Below are 16388 nucleotides of genomic sequence, written 5' to 3'. Positions count from 1 at the left end.
AAATAATTTTTTCCTCCTTTTTTTAAATATAACTGGATAAAAGCACACACAAGAAAATGCTCTGGCTGGTGACTATCAATTGGTTCAGTTAGAAAAGAACACTGAAACTGGCCACTTTCAATTACATGACAAAAAAAGCTTTCAGCTCTGGTCTAGCATACCTGCTTTCCAGTCTGATATGATAGCCAACAGTCTGGCCAACACTTTCTCCTCTCTCTGCTGCAACTCTCTCAGCCACAGCAATGGCAGCGAGGCGTCTTGGCTGAGTACAGAAGATCCTGCAGGGCTCTCTATTTCTGTTGCATTCATCTAGCAGGAACTGTGGAATCTGGACAATCCACATGACTCTGATTTAGCATTTCACGAGCAGTCCAAGTGCCCATGCCACTGTAATTTTCATAAATTATTTTTTCAAAATTATACCCTTTTGTCCACCAATATTTGTAAAACAAGTTACTAGTTATTATTAGCATAGAAAATCCCAACAAAAAAAAAAAAAAACACGTAACCAGTTACACCAAAACAAGGTTGTGTTCCACCTTTTAACTCCTCCGGTTCACACCCCACACATGGTCCACCAAGAAAATCTTATTTACTGTGTCATGTTTATTTGGTCACTAGCACAGAACTGATAGGCAAGTGGCTTCACAGTAGACTAATTAGCAAACACTGAGTGCAGGTAGTGGTCATAGGGTTGTAGTGTCAAAGTGTCACATTGCAATTAGTTCTGATGGCTTTTGAGATTATGTACAATTAAAAATATATATTCAACCCACCAAAGTGACTGTAGGAGTGACCCAAATTTAGCAGGTGTCATACACCTGGCATGATTCCAGCATGTCATACCCACCTTTGGGGTTCATATATATTTCTGAAAGCTTGACACCAATTTGTACATGAGCACAAACATATGGTTTTCATCTATGATTTTAGTCTTTATATAATTAATGATTAAACGCAAAAAAGCTAAAAAAAAAAAAGTAAAACGTACCTTTACAGTTTTGGAATTTTCTGTTTTTAAGTTGAAACTGTCAGAAATGTGATAATTATAAGAAGAGGTGGTTCTAATCTTTTGGCCACCTTATTCATTTTAAATTGGGTGGACAAAATATTAGAACCACCTCTTCTTAAAATGCAATGCAGTACGATTCCACTACCCACTTCAACATAAATAATTAACATAAAGTAGAATATTCACTTTCTGACAGTTTCAAATATTTCCGTTCATGGCAGAGCTACTGCAGTGGACTGCATTAAATTGTTCAGGTGTACCTAATAAAGTGGCCAGTGAATGTATATTCTATGAGTGTGTGTTAGTACAGGTAAAAATGTATGTTTATGTGTAGATACATGATTTTTTTTCCCCTGAAAACTGCAGGAAGTATTGTGGTGTGAGCTACAGAGGAAATTGACTTCTAGAAAGGCATCATAATTATTATGATGTCAAATGAGAAGGACGGCACTGAGGGCTGTTTAAGTGGATTGGAGTCGGGAGCTATTCAAATGCAAAGTATATGTCTGTCTGTATATGCCACTGCAACAAACAGTGTCTGGATGGTTGGAGACTTTGAAAGCTACTAGCTTGTTTTCACACAGTTGCATGTGTACTATTTTTGCTATGTCTTAATAAAGCACATACAATCATCAAGTTACTCGCAATTTCTTTTCCTCAATTATGAATATTTAAGTTATTTAATGTAGTGAAACACCCAGGGTAACATGAATATATGTAACAATAGTCAGCAACTGCAATATAGGCCAATTCTACACAATAAAAATAAACAATTATTAATAATAGTAAAATGCCAAATGGAGTGGTTAACCCAAACCAGTATTACAGTATAATGGTCCAGTGTGACTTAGAGCAGCAGATCTACCAGCGAATCACCAGTAATTTTTTTCACAAGTGGCAGTTTCATCAAAGGCTGGAATGAGTGCTGCTAGTCTGCTATTCAGATCATAGTTAGACTTTAAAACCACTGTCCACTGGCCTCCCACTGCAACCATTACCCCCCAGATGCCTGTGATTTGTTTCTGACAGTTAATGCCACCAGAACAGGAATGTTAGACTGTAAATGGCTGCCTGGCATTAATAAGCTTTTCGGGTGTTTCACTTTTTCATGCAGTGTTGTTTGACGTGCAATCTTAATGAGATTAACATTAAATGTGCCCTGAGTGATTTAAAACACAATGCATGTTTGAGACTAATATTATTTGAAACAAGATAAACTATTATGTTTCTCATTGGATTTTCCAAAATTTGTGAGGGTTTCACATTTTGTTTACCACTTTGATAAAGCTTATAGTTAGTTATAGTCATGCTGTTATAGGCTTAGACTGCTGGGGGACCCACCCCCCGATGCACTGAGGTCCTTTCCTCGTCTTGTGTCTTGTCACCACTGTATGACAACAACTTTGTCTATTCTTTCTCCTTCTCTGTCTCCCTCTCTCTGTCCATTTCTGCAGGTGTCCCTGGATTTGGAGCCTGGTTCTGCTGGAGGTTTCTCCTGTTAAAGGGAGTTTTTTCCTCTCCACTGTTGCATAGGGCCTGCTCTGTTGTTGGGTTTTCTCTATACATCTTTATAGTTTTGATTTATTCTGTAAAGTGCCTTGAGATGACTTTGTTGTTAATTGGCAATAAATGAATGAATTGATTTTTACAGCACCCCATGCCCTAAAAACACAATTTTCAAATTACATGACTTTTCCAGGTTTTCCATGACCGTACAATCCCTGCATCTGAATCACTATTTTTAACTCTCTATCTTCACTTTCAATTGTCCACTTTCTATAGAGGACTTTAACACCTGCCGAAAATGTAAGAAAAACAAAATTTATTCTTTGTTCACCTTACTGCTTTCTGTATGGACGTGAGAGTAAGTCATCAGAGTGCATTAGCAAGCTAATTAGCAGTCAACACAAAGTACAGCTCAGGCTTATGGGAATGTGATTTGGCACCAAAGTCTTTGATAGATTTTAATTTCAACAACTAAAAAAGGGTTGAGCTAAATACATTTTTATTGATCTGTCAGACAGGCCTACCTGTGTAGTTTTTCCAGAGCCAGTCTCCCCCACTATTAGCAGCACTCTGTTTTCTCTGATGAGCTGGAGGATCTCTTCCTGGCGTTCATGGACAGGCAGGGTGCGCCGAAAACTGTCTAGTTCTGATGGACTCCTTCTCTGGGGTATCATGGGAATGCCATTGTTTAAGCGCCCACTTGCCCTATTCTTGTCACAGCTGTTGTCTGCGAAAAAAGCTGAAGAAAATTACATGACCCAATAAAACACCCACCAACTGTATTTCACATTTCAAATTATATGATCAAAAGGATTAGGTGGTTTCCTGACATTACTGTAAACATACGATACAGTACATAAATTTGATCACTATTTAACAATATGAAGAGAATGAAAAAGTGAAGTTATTTTTGTTTTGCCTCTAACTGACAATGCTCATAAGCCCATGTGCGCATGCTTACATGCAAATATTTTCAGGGCTATCTGGTTGCCAACAAAGATGGGGAACTACCAACCTTAGCAGGAATTAGTAGATAGCAGCCAGACTTTATTAATTATTACTAATTTGAAGAAGCATGGCCTAAAACAAAGAGGGCTAGATTAAGACAAAAATGTTGAGTGGTTTGTGTTAGGGAAATACATAATTCCCTTAAATGTTCTAAAAACACTAAGTTCTAGAAAAAGTGGAATACCTCCCTGTTGAAGTTTAAAGTCGGCCACCTAAGGTCATGTTAATCAAAACTTTCCACAAATGACAGAATTTCTTTTAACAATGATGACTTCTGAAGCGGCAAGTAAAACAAACCCAATTAAAAAACCAGACAAAAAATGACATTTATCCATTCATCCATTAACTGTCACCGCTTATCTTGTGTGGGCTGTGGTAGTGCTGGAATCTATCCTAACTGTCATCCTGCGAGAGGTTAAGTGCACCCTGGACAGATCGCCAGTCTATTGCAGGGCCCATTTAGTCATTTAGTTACTTTGGAAATGATTTAATTCTAAATGCTTGTGTATGGAAAAGAAAATGTTAATTTCTAGCAATATAACTGCGACTAGTGTGAAATCGGGGTCACATTTCAATCAGCAGAAAACCATCGGCCTCCCACTCATATTATGTGAGACGTAAAACAAACACCCTCTTAATGCTACACTAACCAGCTGAACTCGTTTAGAGGAGAGTTCAGTGAAGAGACAACACATTAATAAAAGAAGAGCATGTCAAATGAAAACATCACAATGTAAGTAGTAACTTACAAGCCATTAAGTAAGATTAAAGTGGTTTTGCAGAGCACTGGTTTAAATTAGACAGTAACTAATCCTACCCTGCATGCTAATCTGTGTGCACAATGCACATTTGGGTAATGTTACTGCTTGATACACTTTCTAGTTTCTGAAAAGTTTTTTTTTTTCCCATACTTTGGAGAGAATGAAAGGAGAAGACAACAGAAGAGGGAAAGAAATTTAGGGTGCTGTGATACTGTTTTGTAAAATTTAAGATGGTTGAAAACCATCATACACAATGATGTTTTAATGGAGACATATGTCGCAGGGACTATCAGACACATCATACTGGTGTGACTGTATGCATTAAAGAGTTAAACTAAGCATTTATGAAATGCTTTATGGATTTCAAATTATCAAGACACATATCCCAGGGCTCAATGTTAACACTTGCCTGCTTGCCATGATTGAACTCTTTGTAATCATTTAAAATCCTTTCTTCATGTAAAAAGCTGACACATTGGGGCTGTAAATTGCATGCGAATGCAGTCACTGACACTTACCATGTTCAGCAGCCACAGACATGCTACTTTTAATGTTGGTCTGTATCTCTGTGCGTTCCCTATTGCTGATGGGAAACCTTTGAAGCAGGCTGCGGATGAAATATAGAGAATTGTGGGAGAGTATGAGGGGCATGGTAGGCCGAGGTTTCTCCAAGGCATTCTTCTTCCTGATGGTGAGGAACCGATTTGGTTCTTTGCTGAAACAGAGAAAAGTCTTCATTAACATGTTTGTTGAATATAAGTGAGCCTTGCGTGAATAACATGCCATAAATTCAAATGGTATAAAGAAACAAAAGAATAAAAAATAAAAATAAGAAACTTAAAACGTATCTTACAGTGCTTATAAGAAGTATTCACCCCCTTGGAAGTGTTCCCCTTTTATTTCTTTTCAATCATAGTCAATATAAATTACATTTATGTGACGTCAAAATAAATACAAATTTCTACAAAGAAACATCAAGTAATTAAACATAAAAAACAGAAAATATGTAATAGCACAGGCAGTGAGAATGCTGATTATTGAGTGTGGAGAGGGGGATTCTATTAACTGGCCCTTTTGTTACTCATGGTTTCAAGGTTCAAGATTCAAAGAACTTTATCCCATAGGGAAAACACCCCAACCAAACCAAGGAGAAACCACATAGAAAAATAAACAAATACAAAATACTGAAATACAGACAAAATCAAAGTAAGATAGATACGGTAGATAAAAATGTAATTTAAATTTAAACACACACACACACACACACACACACACACACACACACACACGTGATAAAACTTACCCTTTGCTTTTAGAAATGTATCCCAGGGACTGTGCCATTCGATGAATAAAAGCCCTCTCAGTACTGGACAAGGAGGAGGGAAATTCCATTTCTGTTCAGCCAAGGAATAAAATATTACGTATTTTACTTTGTAGATATGGATGATATCCTTTTGTGGAAATTCTGTCACTTTACTTACTAACTTATGTCAAATAGAATTACAAAGATATGTTTGGTTCTCCTGTGTTATTGAATACACCTTTCTGACAGCACCAAATCCAAAACGGCTACAAACCTCCACAAAATTCGACAGACTGCCAAAATGGCAACAGAAGCCAACTGTAAAAATACCTAAATGATCTTTAATGTATTTGTGTAACCTTCAAAAAATGTACTCCTTTTCTGACATTTCAAAATAAGGGTATGCAGACTTGTACACCCAACTTTAGAAGACAGTCAGTACATGCTGGAGCAAATGTCGACGACCCTGGAGCACATCAGGAAATAAGATCATGAAGCTTATGCAAATAAGACATGAAAAGTCTGCCTTTACCCGTCACTACCAACAGTCAGCCAACAGAATTCTTTAACCTCCACCTTCATTTATGCCTTCCTGACGCAATCTCAGCCCATTCCCCTCCCTGGGCTTGGACCAGCACTTGGGGAGGGTTACGTCAGGAAGGGCATCCGGCATAAAAACTGTGCCAAATCAACATGCAGACAATGATCCGCTGTGGCGACCATGAACTCATGGGATAAGCCGAAAGGACAACAACAACAACCACTGCTCAACTTAACCAAGACCCATTAAAAGTCCATCAGCATCATTTGCTGTAAACATCTATGTTCTGAACTTCCTGTCCCCATCTTGGAGAATCATAAGACACACAACCCGATTTCACCTGCTCATGATTTAGCCCCTGGTGCCCAGCTACATGTCTAAGTGGCATCCTCAGACTCAATCCTTGGCACCCAGTCTCCCGTCTCTCATCCAATCTATGAATATTTGACTCAAAAAAAAAAAAAACTGCAAGGTGGCATTTGATTATGTGTCAACACCCCGCTCTATCCTGGCTATTTCAGTGTGCTGCCCTTTTAGGTTGATCTCGAATTACTAAGAGGTCCGACTTTACTGCCTCAGTCTCTCCCTATCTGTACTGGGGACTCACAGGGGTTTAGCCAGTGTGCTGTGAAGCTGTCAAGCTCTTGTTGGGTGAGGTAGAGCAGTCGTCCACCAATTCAAGGGTTGTTGGTTCAATCCCCGGCTCCTCCAATCACATGTTGAATTCAGCTGAGCGTAGGCCAGCTGCATAGCATCAGTTTGTGAGTGTGAATGGGTGAATTCGAAGCAGTTTAAGGCGCTTGAGTACCATTAAGGTAGAAGAGGGCTACATACAGTGCATCGAAAAAGTATTAATACACACGTTCCACATTGTCATGTTATCACCACAAATGTCATTATATTTTATTGGGATTTTATGTTAGACCAACACCAAGTTTTACATTATTGTGAAGTGAAAGTAAAAGTTTAAATGGTTTTCAAACTGTTTTACAAATTAAAATCTGAAAGGTGTGGTGTGCATTTGTATTCAACCACCTTCAGCTGCACTTACAGTTACAAGTCTTGGTTTATGTCTCTACCAACTCTGCTGTGTTCCTTGGACTTGATGATGCTTTTTGTTTATTAATGTTCTCTAACAAACCTCTGAGGGCTTCACACAACAGGTGTATTTATACTGACATTAAATTACACACAGGTGGATTCTATTTACTAATTAGGTGGCTTCTCAAAGCAGTTGGTTCCACTGGATATCACTGTATCAGAGCTGAATACAAATGCATGGTACTCTTTTCAAGTATTTATTTAGAAAACAATTCTAAAACTCATATCATTTTCTTTTCACATCACAATTATGTACCACTTTGTGTTGGTCTATCACATAAAATCCCCATTAAATACATTCATTTTTGTGGTTGTAACATAACAAAATTTGGAAAAGTTTGAGGGGTATTCATACATTTTCAAGGCACTGTAAGTGTGACCATGTACCATTTCACTGGCATCCTGACACAAGGAGCATGTGCAATTCATGTTTACCAATTGCTCAGTAAACTGGTTAAACAGTTGAACCCTATTGGGGGAGGGCTACTGTAAGCCCTCCCCCAATAGTGTAAAAGCTGGCTATGGATTTGACTCGCTGCAATTGTTCGATTAGAGATAACAGAAAGGCCACGTAGCAAGGAAATGGTAAATGGTCTGCACTTAAATAGCTCTTTTCAACCAATTGCCTCTGAAAGCGCTTCACACTGCTTCTTATTCACCCATTCACATTCACAATCACACACCGATGGGGAAGCTGCTTATCAGCTGGCCAACAATCACCAGCAGCAATTAAGTTGGGTGACCTGAGGAGCCGGGGATCGATCCAACAACTGCGAGATTGGTGGACGACCCCTCTACCTTCCTGCGCCACAGTCGCCCTTTTATTTCACAACACAAAGGCAAAAAAAGACCAACAGCAAAATGGTCAGTTCAAACTAAAGTTTGCAGTACATCACAGAGAGTCATTTGGATTGTGACATCTCGTTATCACAAGAACATTTGTTTTATTGTCCCTAGATAGTGAAATAAATATTCTGATATTACAAGATAAGAACTTTAAAAAAAAAAGATGCCTCACTTTTCATAAACATGTTTAAACCTGACTGAAAGAGGACTTTGATTTGACAATGGGCCAATAACAATGTTTCTGTGATTGGCGACTTCACAGCAAAAGCCTCTACACTCTGAGTAATAGCTGAGTCATGACTGCACTGAGCCATGTGAGATCGCGCTCAGAGTAACGTGGCATTATGTACAAGACATTTTAGGCTACAAGCTCCATTCAGTGGAGTACATCATCTTCATCATGCGCATTCTACACCCACCAACCATAACCTTTAAAGTAGGCCCCCTCTTTGCTGCAGAAACAGTTCTGACCGCTTTGAGGCATGGCGTCTACTTAATCTCTTAGCTGTCAGTAGCAGATCCCTGTAAGTTGCAATGTGGACCCCACTTTACCCAAGTGTAGTAAAGTGCATTATCCTGTTGAATGAGACCTCTGCCATCTTGGAACACTGTTATCATGAAGATGTGTACTTGGTCAGCAAAAATGTTTAGGCAGGTGGTACATGACAGTAACAACTACATAACTGGCAGGACCCAAGATTTCTGAGAACAACATTGCACTAACTATTATACTGACTCTGCCTGCTTGCCTTCATCCTATAATGCATTGTGGTTTCATCTCTACCCCAGATAAGCAACGTGCACACGCACCGGGCCATCTACATGATTTATCTACATGCATTTTTTCTTGCTTCAGTTCTGATGCTCCTGTTCCCACTGTAGGCACTTTTGGCAGTGGATACGGGTCAGAATAGGCAGCCTAACAGACCTGTGGCTATGTGGACCACTATGTAAAAAACACAGCACTGCCACCTCTCTTTTACAACCAACATTTACTTTTTCACATATTTAAGCTATGGTAGCTCTTTTCCTTGTCACAACCTGGCCCAACAAGGTCTGGCTTAGGCCATTACATAGTTGTATAATTTGAGCACTGTCCACAAGGACCACAACAAAAAAAAATGGTGGATTCCTTAGACGACCAAGAAGAAGTATTAAGCCACTTTCACACATGCACTGATATCTCGAAATTCTCCTGACTTTGTCCGGAGGGGTAGTATGTGTGAACGAAATGTCCAAGTGCGATGCTCTAGACATCCTGTGAGCCCCCAAGTACAAAGTCTGTATTATGGGATGATCTTCTGCTGTGTGCTACATGTGTGAAACACAACTCTGGATCATTTCTGGGGCTGATTTCTCCTGATATTGTGCAGGGTTCAAATGTGAAACAGGCTTCAGAGGACTTGACGTTATGAGAATGAACTAACCCATCTCTTGAATTGCAAGAATGTTTAAAAGTCATTAAGTTACTCTATAGTGATTTTTAAACAGACAGGCTGCCATGCAAGGTCTGACCCACCAGGAGCAACTTGAAGTTCAGTGTCTTGCCTAAGGAAACTTCGACATTTAGCCAGGTGGAACAACTGGGTCAGTGGCCACTGACAAACTAACTAAACTGAACAGTTAAAACAGTGCTATACGTAAAAACGTAAAAATTTTGATAAGAATTCACTTCCAGGTCCAACATTAGGCACTTCTAACAACTCACATTGTTATCTCCAAATTAAAATGTCACTCTTCTTTTCACTCTTTAGATATTTCCTCTGAACTCTTTCCTTTAGGACAGCAGGCCGTGCATTTGTTTTGAATTTCACGTAGCACAGCATGTAACTAGCGTATTGATATTCCCACCATATTAAAGAAATATGTCCTGAATTGGGAATGTACAGTTAAAAAACGAGCACTTCTGGAATCTGTAAAGACTTGACAGAAGCAAATAAGTTTGGTAAGTGGTACGATGTAGAAGCTTGCCAGGTTTAAGGTACATTTTAATCATTAGCATGACGAGCCATGAGAAATTTCAGCTGTGGGCTTGGCTTCACGTCCACTGTTAAATTAATAGGTAAACATACTTAAAATCACATCTTTGCATGGGAAGTTTACAGTTTAAAGTGTATATTTTCCCTCAAAATGCATCACTAAAGACAGTATAAGTTTGTCCAAAGTGAAATTGTTCCTAAATACATATGGAAGCATGAGTGATTACAACAATAGCCTCAATCTGACAAAATAATCAACCCAACATAATCAGTGAGTAAATATTGTTAATACCTTTCTGGTCGCTGTAGCGAAACTTCTCTAGAGAGAGGTTTACTGCTATCTTGACTTCTTCATCAATGTGAATTTCTTTTAGGCCCCTGGAAGCACGGGGTGTTGTTTTCTGGCTCTTAGCATGTTTCGAAGCTGAAACTGTTTTCAACATGATGCACTGCAACAGAACAACAACAACAATTTACAATGAGAATGAAAACAGCTTATCTTTGTATGTAAAGACCTAGTTGTAATTGATTCTTTTTGGATTTTCCCATGGGAGACAAAACATCAATCAAACTGCTGAATATCGTTCTACATCCCTGAAATGTATCTAGAATACAAGTGCAGTACTGTGAACAAGTGGACTACAAAGCACAAGCTGTTAATGTGCATTACACACTTGTTACATTCTAACTTATTCTATTTTTGCATAAATATGGCCTAAAACAAGAGTATCAAATTATTACTTATTGATTCACATGCTGTGAGGGTTGTGAATAAAATTATGGGCCAGACATTTATATGTCTGTGTAAAAAAATTTAATAATATATTTAATTCCACTTAATTCTGATACATTAATATAACATATGTAGTCTGGCTTCACTGTAAGGCATGATTCACAAATAATGTTTTTTGCAGCTTAAAACATTGACTTGACGTCAGTGAGAATCTTCTTCTTCTTCTTTTCCTTTCAGCTGTTCCCTTTCAGGAGTCACAACAGTGAATCATATGCCTCCGTCTAACCCTGTCCTCTGCATCCCCTTCTCTCACACCAACTAACTTCATGTCCTCCCTTACTACATCCATAAATCTCCTCTTTGCTCTTCCTCTAGACCTCCTGCCTGGCAGGTCCAACCTCAGCATCCTTCTACCAATATATTCACAGTTTCTCCTCTGAACATGTCCAAACCAGCTCAATCTGGCCTCTCTGACTTTATCTCCAAAACATCTAACATGAGCTGTCCCTCTGATGTCCTCATTCCTGATCCTGTCCATCCTCGTCACCCCCAAAGAGAACCTCAACATCTTAAGCTCTGCCTCCTGTCTTTTCTTCAGTGCCACTGTCTCTAAGCCAAACAACATCGCTGGTCTCACCACCGTCTTGTACACCTTTCCTTTCATTCTTGCTGATACTCTTTTATCACACAACACACCTGACACTTTTCTCCACCCGTTCCAACCTGCCTGCACTCGCCTCTTCACCTCTTTTCCACACTCACCGTTGCTCTGAACCGTTGACCATAAGTACTTAAAGTCCTGCACCTTCTTCACCTCTGCTCCCTGTAACCTCACCGTTCCACCTGGGTCCCTCTCATTCACACACATGTATTCTGTCTTGCTGCGGCTAAGCTTCATTCCTCTGTTTTCCAGAGCAGACCTCCACCTCTCTAGATTTTCCTCCACCTGCTCCCTGCTCTCACTACAAATCACAATGTCATCTGCAAACATCATAGTTCATGGAGATTCCTGTCTAACCTCATCTGTCAGCCTGTTCATCACCAGAGCAAACAAGAAGGGGCTCAGAGCTGATCCTTGATGCAGACCCACCTCCACCTTGAACTCCTGTCACACCTACAGCACCTCACCACAGTCTTACAGCTCTCATACATGTCCTGCACCACTCTAACATACTTCTCTGCCACTCCAGACGTCCTCATATAATACCACAGCTCCTCTCTCTGCACCCTGTCATACGCTTTCTCTACATCTACGAAGACACAATGCAACTCCCTCTGACCTTCTCTGTACTTCTCCATCAGCATCCTCAAAGCAAATACTGCATCTGTTGGACTCTTTCTAGGCATGAAATCATATTGCTGCTCACAAATGTTCACCTCTGCCCTTAGCCGAGCTTCCACTACTCTTTCCCACAACTTCATTGTGTGGCTCATCAGCTTTAATAAGGGCACCTTTGAATAATACATAAAAAAACATAAGAGGCAGGAAGCTTACTCCACCCTTTTATAAATTGAAAAGGAGCCAACACTGTGACATAATGAATTGAAAACGACTATGTAAATCTGAAGATCCTCAGTAAATAGCAGACGTTCCCTCACTTGACACCAACAAGTGCAGAGATACCCCAGGTTACAGCCTTACTAACGTTGTTCATTAATGTTGCTTACAGCTGTGGCAGTTTAACCTACTTAAGGAAAAAGTTCAGGCACTTTCCTATTGTGGCAGAGTCTGGTCTTTCAGAGGGGAGAGGGTTAACAACTGTGTCTGTGGATTTGTCGTTGCACATTTCAGTTCTTTTTTTAAACAGAAGGAGCATCGATCGTTCAGCAAACGTTCAGCAAAAGGCAAAGCTACAAACCTAAATTAAATGGAGTGACATCTTGTTTTATTTGAGTATATTGTATAATTTTACACTAAAGAACTTTCACAACTAAGTAAACTTCACCTGAGTAACAGTACTTTTGCGTAACTAAATTAATTTATACCTCTGGTTTGTTTGCCCGATGCTCGTCTGGGACTAGTTCTTGCGGACTGAGGAAACGTGATGACCAGTAGGTCCGTGTAATTTGTAAAAGTGACCTTCTTAAATGAATAAGCAGTGAATGACGTGTAGTTGTGAAACGTTTGCGCCAAGCTAGCTACGTTTACTTTAAGGAGCCCATCCACAAGTGTTGTCACTGCTATCGAAACACAGAATATTATTGTAAAGCTAGCTAAGTTAAAGCTAACATTAGCTGCACGCTTGCAAAGAATAAAACTGTAACTAGTTACATATCCAACCTTGTCATCAAATTAATAAACTCAGATACTGTACTTTGCTTAGAGTCTTACGCTCCGACAGTGCTCTAAAATTACAGCACCCAGTAAACATATGAAAGACGTGCTCCGGTAAAATAATTCTCGCTTTGCTTCCTTCTTTGACACTGGCGCTGTAACGGACCAATGTACATCCGGTACGACTTCTTCACAATAAACGTTTTTTCCACTGATGTAAAAAAAAAAAAGAGCACTAGTAGGAGCGAAGAAAAAATGAATAGGAGCAAAGTAAGCTGCCTATAATAAACAAAACAGTAATAAGAAACAACTGAGTTTCTTTTTGGCTCCGTGAAGCACGATGAAAAACGAGGCTCGAGATTTTCAAAGTAAAATCAGAGTAACACGGAATCATGATATCCAGCAAAATACGTGTTTGATTTGCAAATCAGGTTTTGTCTCAGGGAGAACTGGTGAAACTAATCTAAGGCTTCAATGGTTGTAGTGCTTGAGATAGATCAGATAAAATACTTAAACTGGTCAGGAGTTAGTTGAGTGTCATGTTCAATTGCAAGTTAAAAATATGTCCAATATATCCATACACTTAAGTAAAAGTACAAATAAACAAAAAATAATGTACTTTAGTAAAAGTGTAGTTATCCACTGTAATTTGTACTTAAGTAAAAGTAAATACATGATTCATAATTTGCTTCAATTAACAAAAGTAAAAGTACTTGACTATTTTTTTTCTGTCCTTTTTCTGTTGAAGAGTGCTGCTTCATGTTTGGGGGATGTTAACTAATTAAGGGTAATAGACATAAATCATGGGTTGATGCTTTTTTCTGTTTTATTTCTAAACTACTGATGTCCAGTAAGAAGAGGTACGCTACATCTTTTTTGACCATGGTAGGAGAAACTGACACTATCCCCGTCTCTCTAGTGATTAATATTCAAAAATAATGACAGAAGTAATTTATTATGACATGTGGAAAGATAGACAGATAGATAAATAGGTATGTAGATAAACACTTTATTGTACATTGTCATTGTACAAGGATGTACAACGAAATTTAGATACACTCCTTGGGTACAGACTCAAAAGAGTATATAAATTAATAGACATAAAATGCATTAAAAATTAAGATACAGGAAACACTTGTCAAAAATACAGTTTCATATAAAACCAAACACTCCAAGGTATACATTAAGTGAGGTAGACTGAGTTCAGAGAATGTCCATATTTCTCTTAAAAAAGAGAGAAAATCCTGATAAAATATTGCAGAGTAAACTGTGCTGTCTTCATTGGGAGTAGTTTTTAAGGTCATTGTTCAGTGTGCTTATGGCTCTAAGGTAAAAACTGTGCATTTTAATGGATCTGTTTCGTTTACCCGAGGCCAGCAGTTCCAAAAAGTGATTGAAAGAGTCTCTGAGAATGCTGCTTGTTTTTGGCAGACAGTGGAAGGGCTGGGAGCTGGGAATTAGTGATGGTCTGTGCAGTCCTGAAGATTTTCTGCAGAGTCATATCACGCCAGTGTCAGGACCCTCTTAATGATGCCGCATTACTATGACCCAAGCAGATGCTGTGAGAGATTTATTTTCCTGAGTGTTCTTAAAAAGTATAACCTCTTTTGTGCCTTTTTGACCAGCAGTCCATGAGAGGTCCTCCGTGATGTGGATACCCAGGAATTTAAAGCTTGCTACACAGACAAGGTGTAGGTCTCAACATCATTGTCCTTAAACAGTGTCCATTCAGTATCCCTGAAGCGGTCAGATGTTTCAGATGCTCTTTCTGGCCCCACTTGCACACTAGCAGTTGGCTTGACTGTGTGAAAAGAGGTCTATAAGCTGGAGTTAAGAACAATGATATGTGATCAGATCGTCCCAGATGAGGCAGAGATGGGCAACATCTTGATGTTACTATAAACAAGGTCCAGAGTTTTATTTTCTCTAGTGGGACAATAGACATGTTGGTAGATTTTAGGGAGGACAGTCTTCATACTGTTTAAAATCACCTGCTATTAAAAACACTCCATCTGGTTGAGCCACTTGTTGTTTGCTACTGGCAGTTAGCAAGTAGCCCAGAGCGTAGCAGTGTTAGCATTGGGATGTATGTAAACAGGAGTGATTATCTCTTGAGACAGATAGAATGGGGCGACATTTTACTGCTAAATACTGCAGTATTAGGTGCAATATGTGTCCATTATTGTGGCTTTTTTGCACCACTTGTTATTCGTGTGAACACAAAGCCCCCCCTCCTCTGCTCTTGTCATTCGTTCGGTCAGTGTGCTAAAGCCATTCGCCAGCTCAATATTGGCCTCCAGGATTGTAGGATTAACATAACATAACAGTCTCCAATGTTTTTCTGTTTGCTGATGGTAAGTTCCAACTCCTCGATTTTGTGGCATGACGTCACTGTAACTCAGCCTCAAATAGAAATGTAGAATAAAAAGTGTATATATTTGCTGTTAGATGCAGTGGGAAAAAAAATATTTAAATCTATTTAAATAGAGTACAGATACGTGAAAATTGTATTTAAGTACAGTAACATTGTACTTGTACTTGGTTACTTTCCACCTCTGGCTAAGTCAAATGAATTGTCCAAAAGGTTAAGGGATCACTGCCTTTCACTAAATGTTGCTGGAGACATTGTTGGAAGCATAGTTCACAAATTGAAAGTTAAAGGGACAGTGGCTAAAATACCTAGATGTGCAGATAAAGAAAGCTAGGAAAGCTGCTTAGTTTCCCGGTTACCTACTTGAGTGAGTGCAAAAGACCTGCAGCAAGACTTGGTGGCAACAGGAGCTGAGGTTTCACTTTGCACAGTGCAGATAAGGCTGAAGAGTTTCCATGTTAGGCACTGGAAACCAGCAACGTGTGGGAAGCAACTATGGATTCATTCAAGTATCAGGACGCGTGTCTCTCCTTTTATAGACTCCCTATGGCTGTGTGTCAAGTGTTTTCTTTGGTCCTCTAAAATTTACTAAACCTGATATGATGTAGTAATGCCATTATAAAATATTACAGAATAAGACCATACATTTTCCATATATTTGATGGAAAGAGACAGGAGTTGTGATATTTCCCAAATGGGATTATTTTGCCCACTATTACCTCACTCGTGCGGGCACATACATGGCAATAGGGCAACATTTAGCTAGTCTTAGTTACATCTTCCGAGGTGGCCACTAGATTTCATTTCCAAAAAAGTCAAATATGTGCAACTTAAGTTAGCACTATCATAAGACTCAATTCTGTCTGTCCTGACCAGCTCTCCCACTCCCTGCTCTGATACAGCCTGACTGGGCTCTTTATGCTCCACCACACTCTGCACAGCCCTTCAGGTA

At 39.3% G+C, this 16388-nt stretch overlaps 1 protein-coding gene across 3 annotated transcripts in view; it reads right to left on the bottom strand.

The window, feature by feature from the left end:
- The window catches only part of ythdc2 (YTH domain containing 2), a 57434-nt gene extending 44198 nt beyond the window's left edge, over positions 1 to 13236 (bottom strand). The window contains exons 1-6 of one of the 3 annotated variants that reach the window (XM_067483275.1): positions 12777 to 13236; positions 10350 to 10506; positions 5591 to 5681; positions 4806 to 5002; positions 3043 to 3257; positions 162 to 328 (exon numbers count right to left, since the gene is read on the bottom strand). In XM_067483275.1, the coding sequence (XP_067339376.1) occupies positions 162 to 328; positions 3043 to 3257; positions 4806 to 5002; positions 5591 to 5681; positions 10350 to 10500 (821 nt within the window). In that variant the 5' untranslated portion in view covers positions 10501 to 10506; positions 12777 to 13236. The remainder of the gene's footprint in view (positions 1 to 161; positions 329 to 3042; positions 3258 to 4805; positions 5003 to 5590; positions 5682 to 10349; positions 10507 to 12776) is intronic. The other 2 variants (XM_067483273.1, XM_067483274.1) reach the window with 2 other exon arrangements.
- Positions 13237 to 16388: the final 3152 nt, after the last annotated feature.

The sequence above is a fragment of the Channa argus genome, chromosome 18 (assembly GCF_033026475.1).
Source record: "Channa argus isolate prfri chromosome 18, Channa argus male v1.0, whole genome shotgun sequence".
NCBI classification, from domain to species: domain Eukaryota; kingdom Metazoa; phylum Chordata; class Actinopteri; order Anabantiformes; family Channidae; genus Channa; species Channa argus.
The sequence above is the reverse complement of the archived record's forward strand: the minus strand, read 5'-3'. Positions and strand labels throughout refer to the sequence as shown.